This window comes from Zootoca vivipara, chromosome 3, assembly GCF_965207765.1.
Source record: "Zootoca vivipara chromosome 3, rZooViv2.hap1.1, whole genome shotgun sequence".
In the NCBI taxonomy this organism is placed as follows: Eukaryota; Metazoa; Chordata; class Lepidosauria; order Squamata; family Lacertidae; genus Zootoca; species Zootoca vivipara.
In genome coordinates, this window is record NC_142586.1 from 87,489,474 (window position 1) to 87,509,428 (window position 19,955).

At 40.2% G+C, this 19,955-nt stretch overlaps 1 protein-coding gene across 2 annotated transcripts in view; it reads left to right on the forward strand.

Moving 5' to 3' along the window:
* Positions 1-19,955, forward strand: part of LCLAT1 (lysocardiolipin acyltransferase 1) — an 86,664-nt gene that overhangs the window by 26,818 nt on the left and 39,891 nt on the right. For both annotated transcript variants that reach the window (XM_088666615.1, XM_035111484.3), the window contains 4 exons: positions 1,180-1,348; positions 6,097-6,295; positions 11,745-11,891; positions 17,106-17,222. In XM_088666615.1, the coding sequence (XP_088522741.1) occupies positions 1,184-1,348; positions 6,097-6,295; positions 11,745-11,891; positions 17,106-17,222 (628 nt within the window). In that variant the 5' untranslated portion in view covers positions 1,180-1,183. The remainder of the gene's footprint in view (positions 1-1,179; positions 1,349-6,096; positions 6,296-11,744; positions 11,892-17,105; positions 17,223-19,955) is intronic.

Here is a 19,955-nt window from a genome sequence, read left to right on the forward strand (position 1 = left end):
GAGAGCCAGGTTTTGCATGTTCATGCTTTCCTGGAACTTGAAAATATATGGGCTCCAATGGCTTTGTGTAATGGGTTGCTTTTCCACTGCTATTCCTCCCCACCTCCACCAAACTGAAAGCACTAGTTTCCTGTCTTGTGTGATTTCTTGCATGTAATTTTAAAGCTGCCTTTTAGAGAGCTCTTCAGAGTTGTGAACAAGAAAAGCCTGTGCTAAGCTCATCTTCTAAACAACCAATTTAATCCTAAATAATGGAAAACTGGCTATTTGCAGATTCTAATTTAGAAAATTAGTGTTTCCATATTTGCTTAATGATAACAAGGTGTCTGCTATGATGGAAAGTTTCCTAGACAATAATTAGTTACTCTTTGGTCCACATTTGCCCAGCAACATTTCTTATTGTATCTAGCACAGTCAATAACAGATCTACATTATGGCTCCAACTGACAGTAGAGCTACTTTGATATTCTTTTCATAATTTATTTTATCTTAATCATATTTATAATTTTATTCTGATTATATCTTAATAGAGATTAGTGATGTATTGTATTCATCCCAGAGTCTGTTGCAATGGTGACTTGGGAATTGATGTAGCATTTTTTCTTATAGAGGGGTCAGTTCTGCAGTAACATGTTCTGCAGTAGAAGGTGAGAAAATGTTAGAGTAAACACAGACAGGGAGATATGCTCCCTTGGACACCCTATTTTGAATTCCCATTAGGCTGAAGGCCAAACTAAATGTTATGCTACCGGTAGTGCCGTACATGATTTATTCAAAAGCTGACTTGGGGGCCAGAGCTGGACCGGTACCTGGAGGGAGCAGGCTTTAACCCCTTGCCTCTGGTATGGCCTCATTCAGAATCGCATATTCTCACCCCCACCTCAGCGTTTCATGTTCCTTTGCTTTTTGAAGTAATTGTTTTATTTAATTATTTTAATTCAATAATTTATACACAGCTTAGCAGCGTAGTTTCTAAGCAGTGTACAGTGAGGTTACAAAGGAGATGCAACTTAAACAAGTTAAAATTTTACCAAAAAAGTTTCCTTTTGTTCTCAAAGTGCCTGTAGTTCAGGGAGGCAGTTTTGAGTACCCTCAATTGAAAAGCTTGGAGAGGAACCAATTCAGGAAGGCATCAACATTGAAGCTGTTTCCATAAACACTTTTCTTTCTCTTTTTCAGAGCCATGGTGTCATGGAAAGGGATTTATTTTGTACTTGCACTATTCTTGGGAAGTTTTTTCGGAAGCATTTTCATGCTTGGCCCCTTGCTGCCATTGATGTTTTTCTCCCCATCTTGGTATCGCTGGATCACTGATCGCGTTGTGGCTACTTGGCTTACACTTCCAGTGGTAAGTTGCTTATATCTGACGTCTTATGAAAAGTCCCAACTGATCAAACCACCCAGTCTTAAAATGCCAAACTTTTTATATTCAATAATTGGACTTAGTTTCAGGTATAGGATTGCAGCCATGCATCACAACCCTGCTCTGTTCAGTAGACCTTATTATCCTAAGTGTACCTACGATTGCAGACATAATCTTCTATGTGCTGTCAGGATAAGCTTCAGAGCTAATGGCAGAGGGTGATGGACAACTGTGTCTAAACTTGAGACAGAGATGGGAGGTGTCTGGACTGGAAAGACTTTGGCAGATGGCCAAAATGACAAACTATAGAGGGGCTAAGGAAGAACAGCTATCAGATAAGTTAACAGTACTCCTTGTTCTGTTCTGGAATGGAAAATTCAATTATAATATTCAGCAGTCTGCTTTATTGTAATGTATCTTTGTTTCTCCATTCTTTGAATGATCCACCTTTAATTATTCATCAACAAGTGGTCATGTTTTTTCCCTTCTTTTCCATGTAAAATATAGTAATTTATTTGAGAGAGAGAAAAAAAGATAGGATTTCCTGGTAAGAATGGTTTGAGATGAACTGCTATGCTTAATAGCTGTAACTCTCAGGTCACTTCTTTCTAGCACATAGTGTCCTCAGCCTAGCAAAGTCACCACCTATTAATCCTAATATATCAGTGTAGTGACAGTGAAGAGTCTTTTAAAAATAATTTGTAAGCTTTAGGTGGTTAGCAGACCAGTAATACATTTTTTTACAAAAATCCCCAGACCTCTTAAATGTTACCTGTATGTTGGTTTCATTGTACTGATGGTGATGGGTTTGTTGTTTTTCTGCTTTTTTAACTGTGGCTTAACAACAACTTTGTTGTTGTTGATTGTCATGATTTTTGTTTGTAAGCTTACTTGAGGGGTAAGGTAACAAGGCAGAGTAGCCATCAAAGCAGTTTCACTGGGAGAATGAATGTGAATGAAGCTTGATTATGGTTGCAGGCCTATCTTACAATATGCAAAATGCTGGCTGACTGTTGAAGGAAGGGAAAACCAGAGGGAATGGAACAGAGTGTCCTGGAAGATCCTGGTTGGCCAGCTGGAACCCTGAACAGGAACACTTCACACTGCAACATTTTGTTGCAGGTCCCACTTGGATTTTAGCGTAACGCTGAAATCAGAATGGAAGAAAATGTATATTTAGGTCTGAAGTGCTCTAGTTCAGCCATCTCATCCCCAGCACTATGTTTATGAACTGTAGTCTCACAGGAACACACGAACACTGCCGTTCAGTGTTTAAAAAACAACAGTGGGGAGTTATAATTGTGGCCTGAGACTGCAGCCCAAAGAATATTAATTTGAAGCCAGCTCCATTGAACTCAGTGGGAACTTGGTGAGACTTTGGAAATAAATCAATGCAGGAACAAACTGTTTTCTTCTGATCATGTATTTGATTCATTTCCTGAATTATCGTAATGCCAGCATTTTTAGATAATCTACCAGGTGTGCCTCCCTCCTGTACAATTCTATGATTCCTACCTTCTTAAAATGGATTTCAAATATCTAATAATACTTCACAGAGGCTATGCATTTAGAGGTTTACATATATTTAGAATCCGTAAATAATCTGTACCATCTAGTAATCACTTTGTTTTCTCTGAGCAGAGCTCTGAAATAAAAATTCTGGCTAAATAAGAAGTAAAATTCAAAAATGTTCATTCTTTTGTTCAAGGCTGATAGCATAATAAAAACCTGTTTTTAATAAGGAACAACCTATTGGCTGATAGTAGAAGTAGTGGAACTTACAAATATGTTCCATGGTATATGTTTCTTTGTCTGCTTTGTCATGTATAAGCCCTGAAGTGACTAATTCTCTAGTTCTCATTTTTTTCATAAGATGATGATGATCTCATTTATATCCCACCTTTCCCCCAAAGAACTCAAGGTGGCGTAAATGTATAGAATTTTAGGTATAGAAACATTGATTTGTACAGTTGGAAGGGACCCTGATGGTCATCTAGTCCAACCCACTGCAATGCAGGAATCTCAACTAGATCACACATGACCACCCAATCTCTGCTTAAAAGCCCCTAAGGAAGGAGAGTCCACCACCTCTCGTGGGAGTCTGTTCCAGTCTCAAACAGCTCTGACTTGAGTCATTTTATCCTCACAACAACCGTGTGAGGTTAATGAGGCTGAGAGGCAGTGAATTGCCCAAGGCCACCCAGTGAGCTTCATGACTGAATGGCTCAGTCCCTAATGCAGCATTCTAATCACAACACCACACAGGTATTACGTATAGACCGATGACACCCGAAAATGCCTCCTGTACCCTGTCTGATCCACTTCCTGTACCCCATGTGATCCAACCATTGGAGGACAAAAGTGGCTTCACATGGGATGGAAAACTCTCCTTTTGTGAAATTCCTAAAGATGCCTTATTTTAAGATTTAAGCTATAGAGTCCAGCAATCTTACCTGTAGCAATGCACAACCTCTATCTATCTATCTATCTATCTATCTATCTATCTATCTATCTATCTATCTATCATCTATCTATCTATCATCTATCTTACTACATTTATGTATTGCAAGAAGCTCAGGGTATGTGGCTCTTCACCCTCTTCATTTATTAGTGTAACAACCCTTTGGGGTAGATTGGATTGAGAGAGAATGGCAGACTGGGGATTTGAATCTGTGTCTCCTCAGTCCTAGTCCATCTGTTGTACCACGATGACCCCACGATGCCTTTAGAATTAGCTTACAGGTGGGGGGCATGAGGGCCACAGTATCCACTGTTTTCCTCTTTGGAGATATACTGCTTCTGGACATGGGGGCTCCAGTTATTACTGATAGGGAAGACTTCCATGGGCAAAAGTGAGGTTGAGAAAGTAGGAATGGTTTTGATGGATGAAGTTGAGCTGGGGAACACTTGCGGTACACACACTTATTGGAGGCACCAGCTACCACTGTGTGTTAATAGTTAATAGTTAAACGTGTTAATGAGCAAAACTATCTCTCTCCCGCCTCGATAGATGGTCAGTCTGAATAGCAGTGCAGAGTTTGCTATGCTTTTATAATGGTTCATTTTTAACCTTGATCAATAATAACATGCCAGTACTGCAGTTAGCTGAGTCATCCATTAATGCTTTATGCTCTTTATATAGTTCATTTCACACAGGGAACTAAAAGCCCTTCACAGAGGTAAGTGACATCTCTGTTGATTAGATGAGACATTGTCTGTCTTATTTCCTTGTTCCTTCATCTTTTCTAATTCTAATGCTGTTTTATATTCCAAACGTCAAGGTTTATTTTGGGTTAGAAGGCTTCACTTTTCCCCTTGGGTAGTTCAGGGAGGAAAATTGGTGTTTTGATTCTATTGTGGGTCTGGGTGCCTCCGTCACCTTTTCTGCCATTGCAATTGGTTGTTTTTAATCATCATCTTTGTATCCCAACCTTTCTCTGAAAGGCTCAGGATTGCATGTCCATAGTTACTTTACTTTATTCTCAAAGCAACTCTGTGATCAGTTAGACAGGAAGAAAGTTATTTCCTCTATAATTTGAAGCTGGATAACCTTAACTGTTCAAATAGTGTAAATACTATTCACTTGCATAGTAATTTTAAAATGTCTTTTCTAAAAACAATTCAAGCTGATGTGCAACTTTTTATATAAAAAAGTCATAACTCATACAAATTATAACAATACAGATAAATAATGTCAGGGGTAGGGAACCTCTGAGTTACAAGCCAATATTGGCCTGTCCCAAAGCCACTTTCCCAAAGCCACTTCCACCCATCCACTGATGACATCATCTGATGGATGGGAAGCTATGGTTAAATGTTGGCTGCATTCCTGTTCCAAGCAAGGAACAGGGGAGCAGCACAGCCGAAGCAGCAGGATTTGACCTCCATGCTTGTGGGCTGATAAATCCTGCTTGGTTTGGCTGGATTCCATGCAGCACCTTCCTGATTGAGAAAGGGGGCTGTGTGGAAACTCCTGCTGAAATGGAGGGGGGCACTGGCCTTGCAAGGTGCTTTGAAGTCCTGACTTTGGGACTACGAAGCACCCTGCAGCTGACATAATAGGGAAGTCAGGTGATTGACAGGTGGGTTGTCCTGCGATGCGTATCATGATCCGCCCATGGAGCCGAAAAGGTTTCCCACGGCTGAGTTAAATGATTCTGTCGTGCAGCAAACCACAACCTGACCAGTCTATGGACAGAAAGAGCAGTGTCGGAAAAAGGCATAAAGAGATTGGTGTGGTATGAGGCTTCCCAGAAGGAGTTATCCAAAGGGTAGATGCTATCAGGCAGGAGATCCCACAGCACAGGCAAATCTTGCTTCATGCATGGAAGGATGAAGGTGTTCATTGTTTGGGGAGATAAATATGACTGCCTTGAATTAAAGTGTCCATTTTCTGCTGCCTTCACCACAACCATAATGGTTCTTCTGAATCATGTGGTTATTTGACACTGCTTCCTATGAGTATGCAAGGTCCACATTTTTTATCCTGCAGTGGTTGCTCTGTAATAGTCCCATTGGTACTGTACAGTTGAATAGTATGCTACTCCTCAAATGCTTTCCCCAAACCATTCTGCTAAATAATTTTTAAAAACTTGGTACATCTCAGAGACATGCACTGGCTACTATAAACCTTTGGTGCAAGATAATGTCTTGATTTATAACATTGTAAATTATTTGTGCTCAGATATTTGCATGTTTTCAAAGTTATGATAAAATCAAATTATTTCTCTTAGGCCTTACTGGAGATTGTATTTGGTGCAAAAGTGGTTATAACAGGTGATGGATTCATCCCCGGAGAAAGAAGTGTCATTATCATGAACCACCGAACGCGAATGGATTGGATGTTCCTATGGAACTGCCTGCTGAGATATAGCTACCTCAGACTTGAAAAAATATGTCTCAAATCTAGCCTCAAAGGCATTCCAGGATTTGGTAGGTCCCCAACATGATAAAAACTTGCTTTTTCGTTTAGCTTTATATGTTGTTGTAATATTTGCTACCTTATACGGTAGTTCAGAATATTTGATTTTAGCTCTGCTGTTTTTATAATGATGGGTTTCATTGTTGTATTTATTATTTTTCGACATTATTGTTAGCTGTCTTAAGGGATCTGTGGAGCCAAGCAGAAAGAGAAAAAAATCCAAAATCTAAATGTAAAACTTTCTATCTGTTAAGCATGTAAACTGCTTTCCAACTCACATAGTCTAAATTAATTTGTTTTCAAAATGTGTCTTAAAATATTACTCTCTTCAAATTAGATGCATATTTGTTTGTGCTGTCTTGTTTTGATGCACAGTAGTCAAACTCTTAGAAGACAAATCCCATTTCTTTTTCTGATAGACATACAAGTTTGGTGGATCAGGGAATGCTGTGGACATAGTGTATTTTGATTTCAGTAAGGCTTTTGACAAAGTCTCCCATGATTCTTGCCGAGAAGCTGGTAAAATGTGGTCTGGATGAGGTAACTGTTAGGTGGATTTGTTGGTCAGCTTGATGACCTTCAGCATACAAATAGACAGGGCCCAGACTAACAAAATAAATTTCAATAGGTTCTATACTTCGGCAGGAAGAACAGCTGCACAAATATACAGTGAGGGACACATGGATTGCCAGTAGTACATGTGAGAAGGTCTCTTGGTGGACCAGAAGCTTAACATGAATCAACAGTGTGATGCAGCAGCAAAAAAGGCTAATGTTTTTCTAGGCTGCATCAACAGAAGTATAGTGTTCTTATCAAGGGAAGTAATAGTACTGCTGTATTCTGCCTTGGTGAGACCCACCTGGAGTAGTGTCTAGTTCTGGGTGCCACAATTTAAGAAGGATATTGACAAGCTAGAACATTTGCAGAGGAGGGCAACCAAGATGATCAAGGGTCTGGAAACCAAGCTGTATGAGGAACAGTTGAAGGAGCTGGGTATGTTTAGCCTGGAAAAGAGGAGGCATAAGAAGTGCTCTGTTGGATCAGACCAAAGGCTGCTTATTTTTTAGCATCCTGTTTCCCATGGTGCCTTTGGAGAAGCTTGTAAGCAAGACCTTTGGGCAGTAGCCTTCTCCCTCTTCCCCCCAGCAACTGTTATTCTGGGGCATGCTCCCTCTCTACCTGGAGGCAGCATATAGCTATCATGAGTAGTCGTCATTTATAACACTATCCTTTTAATTCTTGGTTTAAAAACTTACTAAGAACTTTTATTCTTACCTACTCAGTGCTGAAGATTCTGCTGTTCACAGCTGTGTTCTTTGATGAAATGTGACAGAAAGGAAATAACAAAGAGCCCATTCAGTTGTAAGGAACCATCACCTTTAAAGCCAACAATGCACGCTGGGCTTGGAGCTCTCCTCTCCCTTTTAAACAAACCACAATAGAATCTCTGAAGCTGATGTGTGCCATAATAAACGAAGGTTTATTAGGCCAAGTTCATTACGTCGCAACTGGCCTGTGGAGTGTTCTGCGCTTTCCTTTTGCATTTAGAAGGGGCAGAAAATAAACAGCAACTCTTCAAATGTAGCCATGGCACTGTCAGCCTCAATCAACATGAGAAGTCTCAAGGCATTGTTTGTATTCTCTTTATCTTATATACAGTATATCCTAGTGTGGTGATAATAGATAGTGTGGTACACATACCAATTTTGTAAGGGGCTACGCATGTAGCCTGTGTTGAAACTTTCTAAGCACACAACTGTAGCCCTCCTGGATCAGCTCCAAAGACCTATCTAGTCCAGCCTTCTGTTCCTCATAGTGGCCAGCCCAGGCGCCTATTATGGGAAGCCCACAAGCAAAGATGTTCATTTAGCAAAAGCCGCTCACTTCACTGGTTCACAAAAATATACTTTGTTTTATGTGTACACTTGTAAAAATTAAGTTAACTGGCCACCCTCCTCTATTTAGAGTTTGCCCTTTCAGAAAAGTTCTGATTGTATTTATTGCTTTCACTGACTATTCTACTATTACTTTGATTTCTCAGCTGATACCATCAGAAACTGTTAAGGTACTGGTTGCATTGTGCATACGAATCTTCAGTTTTGTTCTGTTGAATGTATATGCTCTAACAAGCTTTCACTTCTCAAACAAAATTTTCATCAGTTTAATCATACCCCTTTATTGCTAGGTCATCTTTACTCTTTCACCAATTCACCAACTTGTGAAATGTATGGTATGGTACAGTTCACTTACCACTGGTATAACTGTAAGAATGAACAAAGAGTACCTTGGAGAACATTTGCCTTTTTTTCTTTTAATTACTTACCATTCTTAAAACTTAAATTACCCACTAGGGCTTCTGCAAGTAATAAGCGAATACAGTATCAGCAAGGACAGCTTGATGATGATAACTTCAATTTGTTTTGCCAAAATCCTGGAGTTGTATTCAATGCTGCTGCAGTGGATTTCCTCCACTTGTGCATACAAGTGGAGCTTTCTTTTTATGTCCTATCCTTTCCAGCCCCCCTTCTCACATTCTTATAATCAGCTCCAAAGGTTTGGGGATTTCTTCAGAGAAGATTTTGGGGGTGACAGGGAAAGAGAGGAAACAGAGGTACCATTGCACCTCTGAAACTGCACACGGAGAGTTCATTTTCATTCATTCATTCATTCATTCATTCGTTCAATCAGTCAGTCAGTCAGTCAGTCAATCAGCTATTAAATCCTATGTTTGGGGATATAAATCCTTCCAAAAATACATTAACAACATCACAATAACATTAAAATGTAACATTTTATCAGTATCCTTCTCAGTTGGCAATTGATGCTAGATGACTCTGTATGAGGAATGGGAAGATCCAGATTGAGCAAGCTCTTAAGTTGGTCTTTGCCTGCCACTCTCTCTCTTCCTCTCCTGGTGTTCTTTCCACAGCAAAGTGGGAGGTTATACAGTATTAGGGTTTGTGGGTCACAGCTCCTTTCTGTGCAAGTGAAACGCGAGGTTACCAGAGCATGTCCCACTGTGGCCAGTGCAGGAATGGCCACAGCTGATGGGTACTTTTCACCACCAAATTCACCTGAGCCTCAAGTGGTGATAGCACTGGATTTAGGAGTATCCCCAGACTCTGAACCTGCTGCTTATGGATGAATGCAACTCTGGGAATCACTTACCAACAGCACCACCATCTTGTCAAGATTCAACCTCAGTTTATTGCCCCTCATGCATCCCACTGCTGCCTCCAGACACTGGACTACCACCATAGCAGTTTCACCTGGTTTAGATGGTATGGAGAAACACACCTGGGTGTCATTAATGACACTGAGCCCCCGATCCTGTGGTAACCCCACTCAACTTCATATAGATGCTAGATAGCACCAGGGACCAGATGGAACTTTGTCAAACCCCACAGCACAATTGCCAAAGGGCTGAACAGAAGTCACCCAGTGCTACACGCTGGAAGCAGCCCTGAAGGTTGCAGTGGAATCATTATAATATTATGCCTCCATCTCCCAACCACAGAGAGGGTACCATGGCTGATGGCATCAAAACCTGCTGAGAGATTCAGGAGAATCCAGGAGTTGTTCGAGGTGGAAGGCTATGGTGGGATAACTTTTCCAGAAACCTTTCAGTGTTTGCTATTCCCTGATGGCTGCTTCCCTTGAAAAAAAATTAAGATAATAAAATTATCATGTAGTGACGTTGGCAGGTTATTTTTGAATTGGGTTTTTGGTGTACCACACATGTGGAAATACCATGGCATGGCATTAGCTGCATCAGAAAATTGTATGGTTAGACCTTGGTCCTTGCATAATACAGTAATAAAATTGTGGAAAGGGTCAAGTCCACAGCTCCTCCACAGGGAGGCCACCTCTTTCTTTTGAAAGATAGTATTTGAGTAGGGTCAAAGGTTTCTGTTAAGCATAGGCCTTCCATTATCTAAGTGCTGTATAAATAGCTTGTGGTTTGCTTTGTGGACTGGAGGCAATGGACTCTTTAAGTGAGAGTCTGAGCAACAGTGACATGTGATATCTTCCAGCAATTTCATCAAGGGCTGTCAGACTTAATTACTTTAGAGTTATTTATATTATGAGGTAGCTTCGGGAGCATATGTTGGAAAGTGTTCTTTGTAGTGTTATCACTCTTGTAGAATTGTTTACACCAGAAAGATGCATGCCAGATTTATTATTATTATTCTTATTATTTTGGAAGTTTGAGCATTAACCCTGCTCTAAATTCGTGCTGGGAAAGGGGAATAAAATGACTTGTAATAGCTTGTAATCCTGCTTTTTATGCTTTAAATAAGTCTGGTCTCATAAAGGTCTGTGTTGTATGGGAACATTTTGTGAAAAGCGATGGCTTGGAATAATAATTTGAAGGGATCAAAACACAAAGGCCAAAAGTTCAGTTAAAAAAGTGTTCACCTCATCTCCCACAGGTAAACTCAATTCAGGCCAGTGTGTTAAAATCACTAAAATCAACTAATTTGCATATTTTTGCCTGCTAAGCAAATGTGCCAGATGACTCAAGTAAGCAAATCATTTAGTATAAAAATTTTGTTTATACAAAATAGGGGTGGGAGGAAGAAATAATATGTTCCGATTCACATGAAATGTCCATACCTTCCATTTCAAGCTTCAGAAACATCTTAATATAGAGGGGCAAGGAGCTAATGTACTACCTGATTAACTAGAGAGTGGGGTCTTGTCGTCTGGGCAGCCCAGGACCTCCATGCACACAGCCCAGGCTTGTACCCCGGGAGGTCACTTTGGTGCCAGTAATGACTTCACCCTCAGAGACACATTCCATTGTCTCCTGAAGCAGATGGATGCCAACAGCCTTATAGACTGAGAATAAGTAGGCAGACTTGAGGTTGCATGTCAAGTGATGAGACGAGCATCTGGATTAGAGGCGATACTGCATAGCAGAGTTCAAAGAAATAATAGATGCATATTCAACTGAGGTTTTGTTTTGCTGCAACAGTCCTTACTGATGATTAAACTGAACCTTATCTGCATGCAAGTCTTCCTCCATTCATTCATGTCGTTTTTGTTGGATCCTGGCTGTAGAGAAAGGATCAAACAAGGAAGCACTCGCTTTTCCAGAGATGGCTGGTGATGAAAGATGCTAGTGTCCATGGACATAAAGTAGAATTGCAGAGGGATGCTATTGCAATTTTTTTAAAAATAAGATCAAAGCTGTAGCTTTTGTGATAATTTCATCCTTGTCTTCTATCTCGAACTAGTGTTATTTGTTCTGTTACACCATTGTTCACTACGGCATATGCCCTGTTCTTCAAGTATAATTGATTTATTAATCGTTTTCTAAATCCTAAACTTTCTCTAATCCTTTTTAACACAGTGTTACAAAATTTATGTTTGATAATTTGAGAACTTAAGTTATGGATAGGCACAAGCAAGAAATTTCCACCACAGTATTTAAAAGACTCTTCAAAATTGTTCTAGGCTGGGCCATGCAGGTTGCTGCCTTCATTTTTATTCATAGAAGATGGGAAGAAGACAAAAATCATTTTGAAAATATGCTGGATTACTTCTGTGACATTAACGAACCACTGCAGCTTCTCATCTTTCCCGAAGGAACAGATCTGACAGGTACTTTAATTCAGTTCTCTCCCCACCAGTCTTCTCAGGGTAGAAAAAAATTGTGTCACAATTATGTCATTTAAAATGTTACAATTTAAAATGCAAGTTTGACCTGCCACATGTTCAGTGGTGTTTTATCTTGAAAAGTTATGCTTTATGAGACTTTTACAAGTGTTGCTAGTACCCATAGGGTAAGGAGCGTGAGAGCAAATACTGCACATAGTCTGAAGTGGGTTCAAAACGGCCACAACCTTTTTGGGTGTGGCATAGGGCACAGATCAACTGTGGATCATCCTTACTACTACTGTATTTGATAGTATAGCCACCCAGCCCACATTGATCGGGAGTAGCAGAAATTTGAGAAATTTCTAAGGTGTGAACCAGTACGGTTGGCGGTTCTACGACCTGGATGTTGGATGGGTATGGCAGCCCCCAACCCCGACTGGGTTATGAAGTGACATCCAAAGTTTCCTTAAGTGGATTAACTGTTTTTAATGATCTTATGTGTAAGTTGCCTTGAAACAACAGTCTCCCAGTGGAGAGCAGGGAATCCCACAAATGCTTATCTCTGCTATATATCCAGCCCAGTGCTTCCAATGTGTCTATAATGAGACATTGGCCTGGTTTGCATGTCACATGAAGGCCAAGCCATGGTTTAGCACAAATGCACAAGTGTGGAGGTTCACTGATCATTTTGATGCTGTATCATACTGTCTCTGCACTTTCTTCTTATGTAAATCAAATAAAAGTGATTTTTTGTCACTTTCCCCATGTGGAGTGGCCTTCAAAAAGGGAAAAAATGCCATTGCTTTGGGTATAGCCACTGCTTCCTGTTGCTGGTCTGTGGCTCAAAAGTGCACTTTTGGAATGCATTTTATAAATGTCTTTGAAGTGCTGAATGCTTCCGAGTCACATTTATACAATCTGAACATTACTACATTAAATTCAAAATTGTGGAATGCTTTCTCCAAGGTGGCTTGTTTGGTGCCTTCTTCACATATATTTAGGCTCCAGGCAAAAACATTCCTGTACTCTCAGCCCTTTAGCTAAACTAGGGTTGCCATATTTCAAAAAGTGAAAATCTGGGCAGAAATGTTGTTGAGGTTTTTTGGGGGTTTTTTGGCAAAAAAATTGAGCTGACATGGGCTGCCGATTTTCAGAAATTCTGCCTGGACTTTTAAGCTCTCTCTCTCTCTCTCCCCCTCTCCGTGTGTATGTGTGTGTGTGAGAGAGGGAGAGAATACGTGGGTATTGTTTTATATTTTATTATGTTTTGCATTTTTGTGTTTTTATATTGTAAACTGGCCTTTGATCCTCGGATCAAAGGCGGTTTAGAAATGTAATAAATAATGAATAATATTTTCTTAAGGGGTGAACAGACTTACAGCTTTGTTTTTCATTAGAACTCCTAGATCTACCAGCCAGAGTTAGCTGTAATAATAATAATAATAATAATAATAATAATAATAATAATAATATAGTATAGTATGAAATTAAAGAATGTGGTGTCTACGAATGTGGTCAGCAGCAGAAAAGTTACAATTCAGTTTTAGCAGCCTTATTTAGGAAAAGTTACTTTTTTACTATTGTTAAACAACAGGAAATAAAGAAATTCTTGTCAATCTACCACAGAGATGTCCCAGTATACTCCTGTTCATCTAGAGCAGTGGTTCCCAACAGGTGGTCCGGGGACCCCCAGGGGTCCGCGAGCTATGCCAGAGGGGTCCGCAAGATGCTATTAGAATAAAAAATATATTAAATATATTTCGTATGATAACAGATTTTTTGTTTTGGCCGCTTCCTGCATGAGCAGAGTCTAGCGCAAAACTAGAATTAGATAGAGGCAGTAGTTCTGCTGTATGCAGTTAGGTGGCACTTTACAAACACTACTGTTTTGCAAAGAGGCAGTGCGCGCATTCTACTAACGCTCACCTCCCCAAGATGCTTTGCGCGCGTCGGCTTCATTTGTGTGCTACTACACAGGTATCCTGTCTTCTCCATTCCCCTCCCTCCTCCCTGGTGCGCGCTGCCTCTTTGCAAAACAGTAGTGTTTGTAAACAAAGCGTTGTTTTTCGCGGAAACTACAGTTCGCTTAGCTAAAAATGGACCGTTGGTTAAAAAGTGGTTCGTTAAAACGACAAAGGCCTACAGATGAAGAGGAAGATAATGCATTTGATGTTCAAGCAAGTAAGTCAGTGACTCTCGAACCGATCTTGACAGTGTCCATTGAACCTAAATCGTCGGCGTCCCTTGAACCTAACCCTTCCAAGATCAGTGTTAAGCTTACTGGAAAAATCAGATTAGGAATTAGGAATTAGATTTAGGATTAGGAATTAATGGGGGTCCTTGTCACAATAGTGGCTCGATGAGGGGTCCTCGAGAAAATTTTGTTGGGAACCCCTGATCTAGAGATGTCCCAGTATACTCACATTCATTCCTTTGAGGATTTAGTATTGTAGTATTGTCAGTGAACATGGCAAAGAAATATAAGCAAAATTAACAACATGCTGCCCCAAAGAACTTACAGTAAGTTTGACAGTAGGGAAGGGAGCACAAGCTGGAGGGATGGGAGAGGATAATAAAAGAATGGCAGCAGGAAAGAAGGGGCAGACATGCTTGAGAGAGCAGAGCGTATTCCAAGGAACTGAGGGCAAAATTAGAAGAGCAAAAGTCTTGGGGATATACCTGGTGCATTTTAAAAATCAGGTCACAGAGTTTGCGTTAGTGTGAATGAAAATGGGTAGCATCAAGATTGGCATGGTCCGCACAACTAGAAAGAAATTATTTGTCAGCAGAGTTCTGGATAGAAGAGATTGACAGGGGAAAGGGAGGAATTTAACAGTAGTTCAATATGAGAAATTGGATAGAGAAGACACACTTTTGCCAGAAGAAATGGCATTACTTGGTGATAAATTAAATAAAAGCAACAAGAGGAAAGATAACAGAAGAGAGTAAGACCTGAAAAGAAAGATGAGAAGTGCAATCATCTACATACTGAGTTTGGGGTGGCAATATAGGAATAATTTTTTCGCTGCAAGTATTTCTCTCTATGCGTCCTATTCTAGCACTGAAATAGTTGTTTATATACCAAGTGGGGGGTCCTGATGTCCCAGAATTAATCAAGCTGTGAAATAGTTCCAGAAGTTGGTCAGGTTGCTAGGTACTTAAAGACATTTTTTTCTCTTATGTGTCTGAGAGTCACAAAGTTTGATTATTCTTAGATTGTGTTGCCAGGCAAAGTAGTGCTGTGTGACAGCAGGTAACAAGTGGCCTTTCTTCTTCTGTGCGCTCCATCATAAATAGAATGAATAATAAACCAAATGCAAATGTTTGCTCTTTCATATAGCAGCTAGGTTTACACAGGAAGTAAACTGAAATGTGTTCCTGTAAGAAAGACAGCACAGACAGAATACTTTCGAATGACAAAGAATATCATATTCTGGTCAGGTTGTTTTTATTATGAAGTTTCACACTATCCCCTTGCCCCCGGAATGTCAGGATTTTTTGTCACCACTATATATTTCTGTGAAGTTTAAACTCAGTACATTTGAAACATTAAAGATGCAAAAGCATTTCAGTACTCTCCTCCCAGATTTTAATTATTTTGTACATTTTCTTTTTCTTTTATACCATTATTTCAGCAGAACCAAGTATTTTTATGGGCTAATAAAAATATTCATTATTTATTTTATTACTATTTCATAAACTGTATACAACACTTGAATGTTAAAAAACAACAACTCAAAAGCGTTTACAAAGAGAATAAAACAATAAACTTATCAGTAAAAAATCATAAAACAACTCTGTAAATCATTCAAAACATAAAATCAACAATAAACTAAAAAGGTTCAAATATATATCTGCATATTACATGTCTGCGTAAGCTTGGGTAAGAAGAGTGTTTTTAGCAGGGATTGAAAAGCGTACAGAGATGGTGCTTGCCTGAAGTAAATAGGCAGGAAGTTCCCGATTGGAGGCACTGCCACACCAAAATATTTATTTCTTACAAATGCAGAACAGGTATCATGTGGTAACTGTAACAGCGCCAGTTCTGTGAATCAAAGTGGTCAAATATGGGGTATGGTGATCTTGCAGGTAAAATAGCCCCAAGATGTTAACGGCTGTAACTTGTAGTAATTTATTGAACTTGGCCCGGTAGCAAATCGGCAACCCATGCAGATCTCTGGGCACAGGTGTCATTTACTGACAAGGCCTCACTCCTGCCAGCAGCCATGCTGCAACATTCTGCACTAACTGCAACTTCTGGATCGAGTGCAAAGGAATCCCTGCATCATATGACCTCTGTACTCTCTGGAAAAAGGAAGGTAGCGTGATGTGTCCAAAAGGGTATCAAATATGGTTAGGGATGTCGGAGATTTCTAACCCCCCCCCCGACGCGCACACACACAAAATATATGGTTAGACCTAGGAAGAACCTGGTGGAGCTTCATGTGGCAAGAAAGTGAAGACTTCCTGTGTGCACCAGTTTTCAAAGATATAGTGTGTGGTACCTGATCTTTCTCCTAATGCTGTTACCTCTGGCTGCCAGGCATGCTAAATACCCCTAATATTGCCCATCTGCTAGCAGCTCAAACTGGCATACTGTCAAATCTTGGTGCCTGAGAAGGATTTTTTTTTCCTGATCTTGTTGGTTCTAATGCCTTAGCCCCACCTGATTGGTGACCAGTTGCAGCCTGATTGACTATTGATGAAGCCATCTGGAGCAACCAGTGTCTCTTGGGAAATGGAAGCTGCTGGCTAAGGTTACACTTTTTGTGTGTGTTTTTGTCTGACTCTTTATCCACACCTTCCTGTTTTTCTACCTGTTTGCCCCTCCCTCCACGGGAGAACTGAAATAATGTCAAATTGACAGAATGTTTGCCTCTAGTTCCTAGGGCATCATTCTGCAAAAGCCTTCAGATTTGCCCTGAGTTCTGTTATTTGAGGCTGAGTCCTACAGCTCATGGAGGTGCTTGGGGCTAGCTTTGACTCAAAGCTTGGCATCAGCCAACTTTCCCTGACTCTCTGCATAATAAGAACTGAACACGGGGGGGGGGGATACATGTTTATGTAAGAAAGCAAAACAAGAATCATTTCCTGGTGTTATTAATCTCTTATAATCTCCTTTATCCCTTGCTCCACTGATGTGCTCTATGATGCTAAAATGTTCTAAAGCTTAGTCACTACACTGATTTTAGTCAATGTTTTTCATGCTCTTTATAGACTACACCAAAGCCCGCAGTAATGAATTTGCTGAAAAGAATGGACTTCAGAAATACGAGTATGTCTTGCATCCAAGAACTACAGGCTTCACTTTTATAGTGGAACGACTAAGAGACGGTAATGGATCTTTGGATATGCTTTTCTTTTCTTGTCATCTCAAAATAAATAACATTTGGGGAGGAATGTAGCTGAGAACCAATTGCTTTGAGAAGGTTTCTCCCCAAAAAAGAGAGATTTTTTAAAATGGATTCTACAGTCCAAAGAAGAAGAAAATTTGTTACATATTCTGAGTATTGGCCACATTTCTAGTGTATTTAAAAATGAAATAATTTGATGAATGAAGGCATAGGTATTATAGCAAATTAAATTGCTTCCATTCTATACAGTGAATTTTGTATGCTGGTATTGGGAAGCACTTAGATGAGGTTGGCCTTGGGGCAAACTATATATTGCATGAAAATGTTTGTAATGAGGTCCCAACTTCAAGAATTACTATTAATGAAAAACAACCTTAGAGCACTGTGATTTTGAAGGGTGAAGGGGAAGCTTAATGCTCTCCCTTGGGGCAGTTTTTCTACTCAAAATAGCACTGAAGCAGCTGCTTTTCCATGTGGGGTTTGCAAATACATGAGTTTGTCAGCAGTCATCTAACTTGTTTTGTATCAACTGTTAAAGCTCAGTGGATCAATGTATCGTCTGCTTTAACAGTATGCCAGACTCAGGGTTAGAATGACATTGTGTTTCCATTGTCAGGGGAAAATGTGGGATATTAATACATACTATAATCATAATAATCATAACTACTACTACTACTACTACAATTATGGTGTTTTGTTGCACTGAACATTGCAAGAGTTTCAGTTAGCCCACTTTCAGTTAGCCCACTCTTGTGGTTTTTCAGAAAAAGTAAAAGGAAAGAAATTTCAACAGTCAGGCACTGAAAAGCTGATCTTTGTATGTTCTCCGATGCAAATATCAGGGAGGAGTATATCAGTGTTCTTGTGTCCCCTGTCTTACTATTTCATTCTATCTGGTGTGAAATTCAGTCCTAGCATCTTCATGATGAAATGACGCATTTGTCATTCATGGCACTACTTTTTTTTGAAGTGATTCCAGCCTACATAACACATGGAAAGGTTCTGGTTACAGGAAGGCACCACATTGAGCCGCATGAAATGGAAGTCCATCAACCTCACCAAGAAACTTGCCCAGGTACAAACTGACATCCTCTTTCTATCTAAATGCAAAAACCTGGACATTGTACCTAAGGGTCTTAGAATTAAGAACCCTCTTCAATCAACTTATCCCACAGAATATGCCAGAAAACTATGCCACACTTTATCTAAGAAACTGCTGAAACATCTTATCGGCGTTCTGTATTCCAAACAGAAGTTAATAAAGGAGGAACTCTCTGCACTGGAGAACTCCATCAGGAATCACCCGGCCTGGCAGAAGTTCCACAAGGAAAAACAAACCATTTACCACTCTCAACTGGAGTTACTGAAGAACCAGAAAAATAAAAAACTCTGCAACCTTTCCAACCTACAGGCCACCAATCAAAACAAGATCAACAACATTGTCAATCTTTCACAGCAAACACTCAGCCCAGCTGAGGAATCCGTCCTTTCACGGGGACTATCATTCTGCCCTGCCAAATCCCAACACATGATTCAGTTCTGCGGGGACCTGGAAGCATTTTTCCGCCGTTTACGCCTGAAGGAGTATTTTCATCACACACAAGAACAAGACAAAGTAGAACAAACTACATCCCCACAACACAACACCTCTCAACTTACTGGGGAACAACCATCACCCTCCAAACGCATCAATGAACAGAACATTGACCACCAACTACCACCGAAAAGAAGTTACACAAAAAGGGACTCCACATGGACCCCTCCTGATGGACGCAATACCACACTAGATCTGTACATCGAATGCTTCCGCCACAGAATCCAAACGGATGTGACCAGAAAACACCATCGCTTACAACAAAATCTAAACCATGCTGAAAGGAGAGCCATAGAAAATCTCAGGAACAACCCAGACATTATAATTAAAGAGGCAGACAAGGGTGGAGCTGTCGTCATCATGAACAAAACTGATTACATCCAGGAGGCCCACAGACAACTTTCCAATACTGCCTTTTACATGAAATTGGACTCAGACCCCACACAAGCATACAAAAAAGAACTGAACAAGATTATTAAGGAGCTACCCCTACACATCCAAGAACAGATCCTCACAAACACACCAGCGGAACCTCGGCCAGGAACTTTCTATCTTCTACCCAAAATACACAAACCAGGAAACCCAGGACGCCCCATCATCTCAGGTATTGGCACCATTACAGTGGGTGTTTCCGGCTATATGGACTCTGTTCTGAAACCATATGCTATCAGTGCTCCCAGCTACGTACGTGACACCACAGATTTTCTGAGGAAAATACAATATTTGAACAATCTTCCTAACAATACTATACTAGCCACTATGGATGTGGAATCTCTATATACCAACATCCCACACAATGATGGTTTACAAGCCATAAGGAACACCATTTCAGATAAAACCACAGCGGACTTTGCTACCAAACTCTGCCACTTTGTCCTTACCCACAACCACTTCAAATTTGGTGATGACCTGTTCCTCCAGATCAGCGGCACAGCCATGGGCACCCGCATGGCCCCACAGTATGCCAACATCTTCATGGCAGATTTAGAACAACGTTTCCTTAACTCCTACCCACTCAAACCTCTCCTGTACCTGCGATACATTGACGATATTTTTATTATCTGGACACATGGACAACAGACCCTGGAAACCTTCCACCAGACATTCAATGACTTTCAC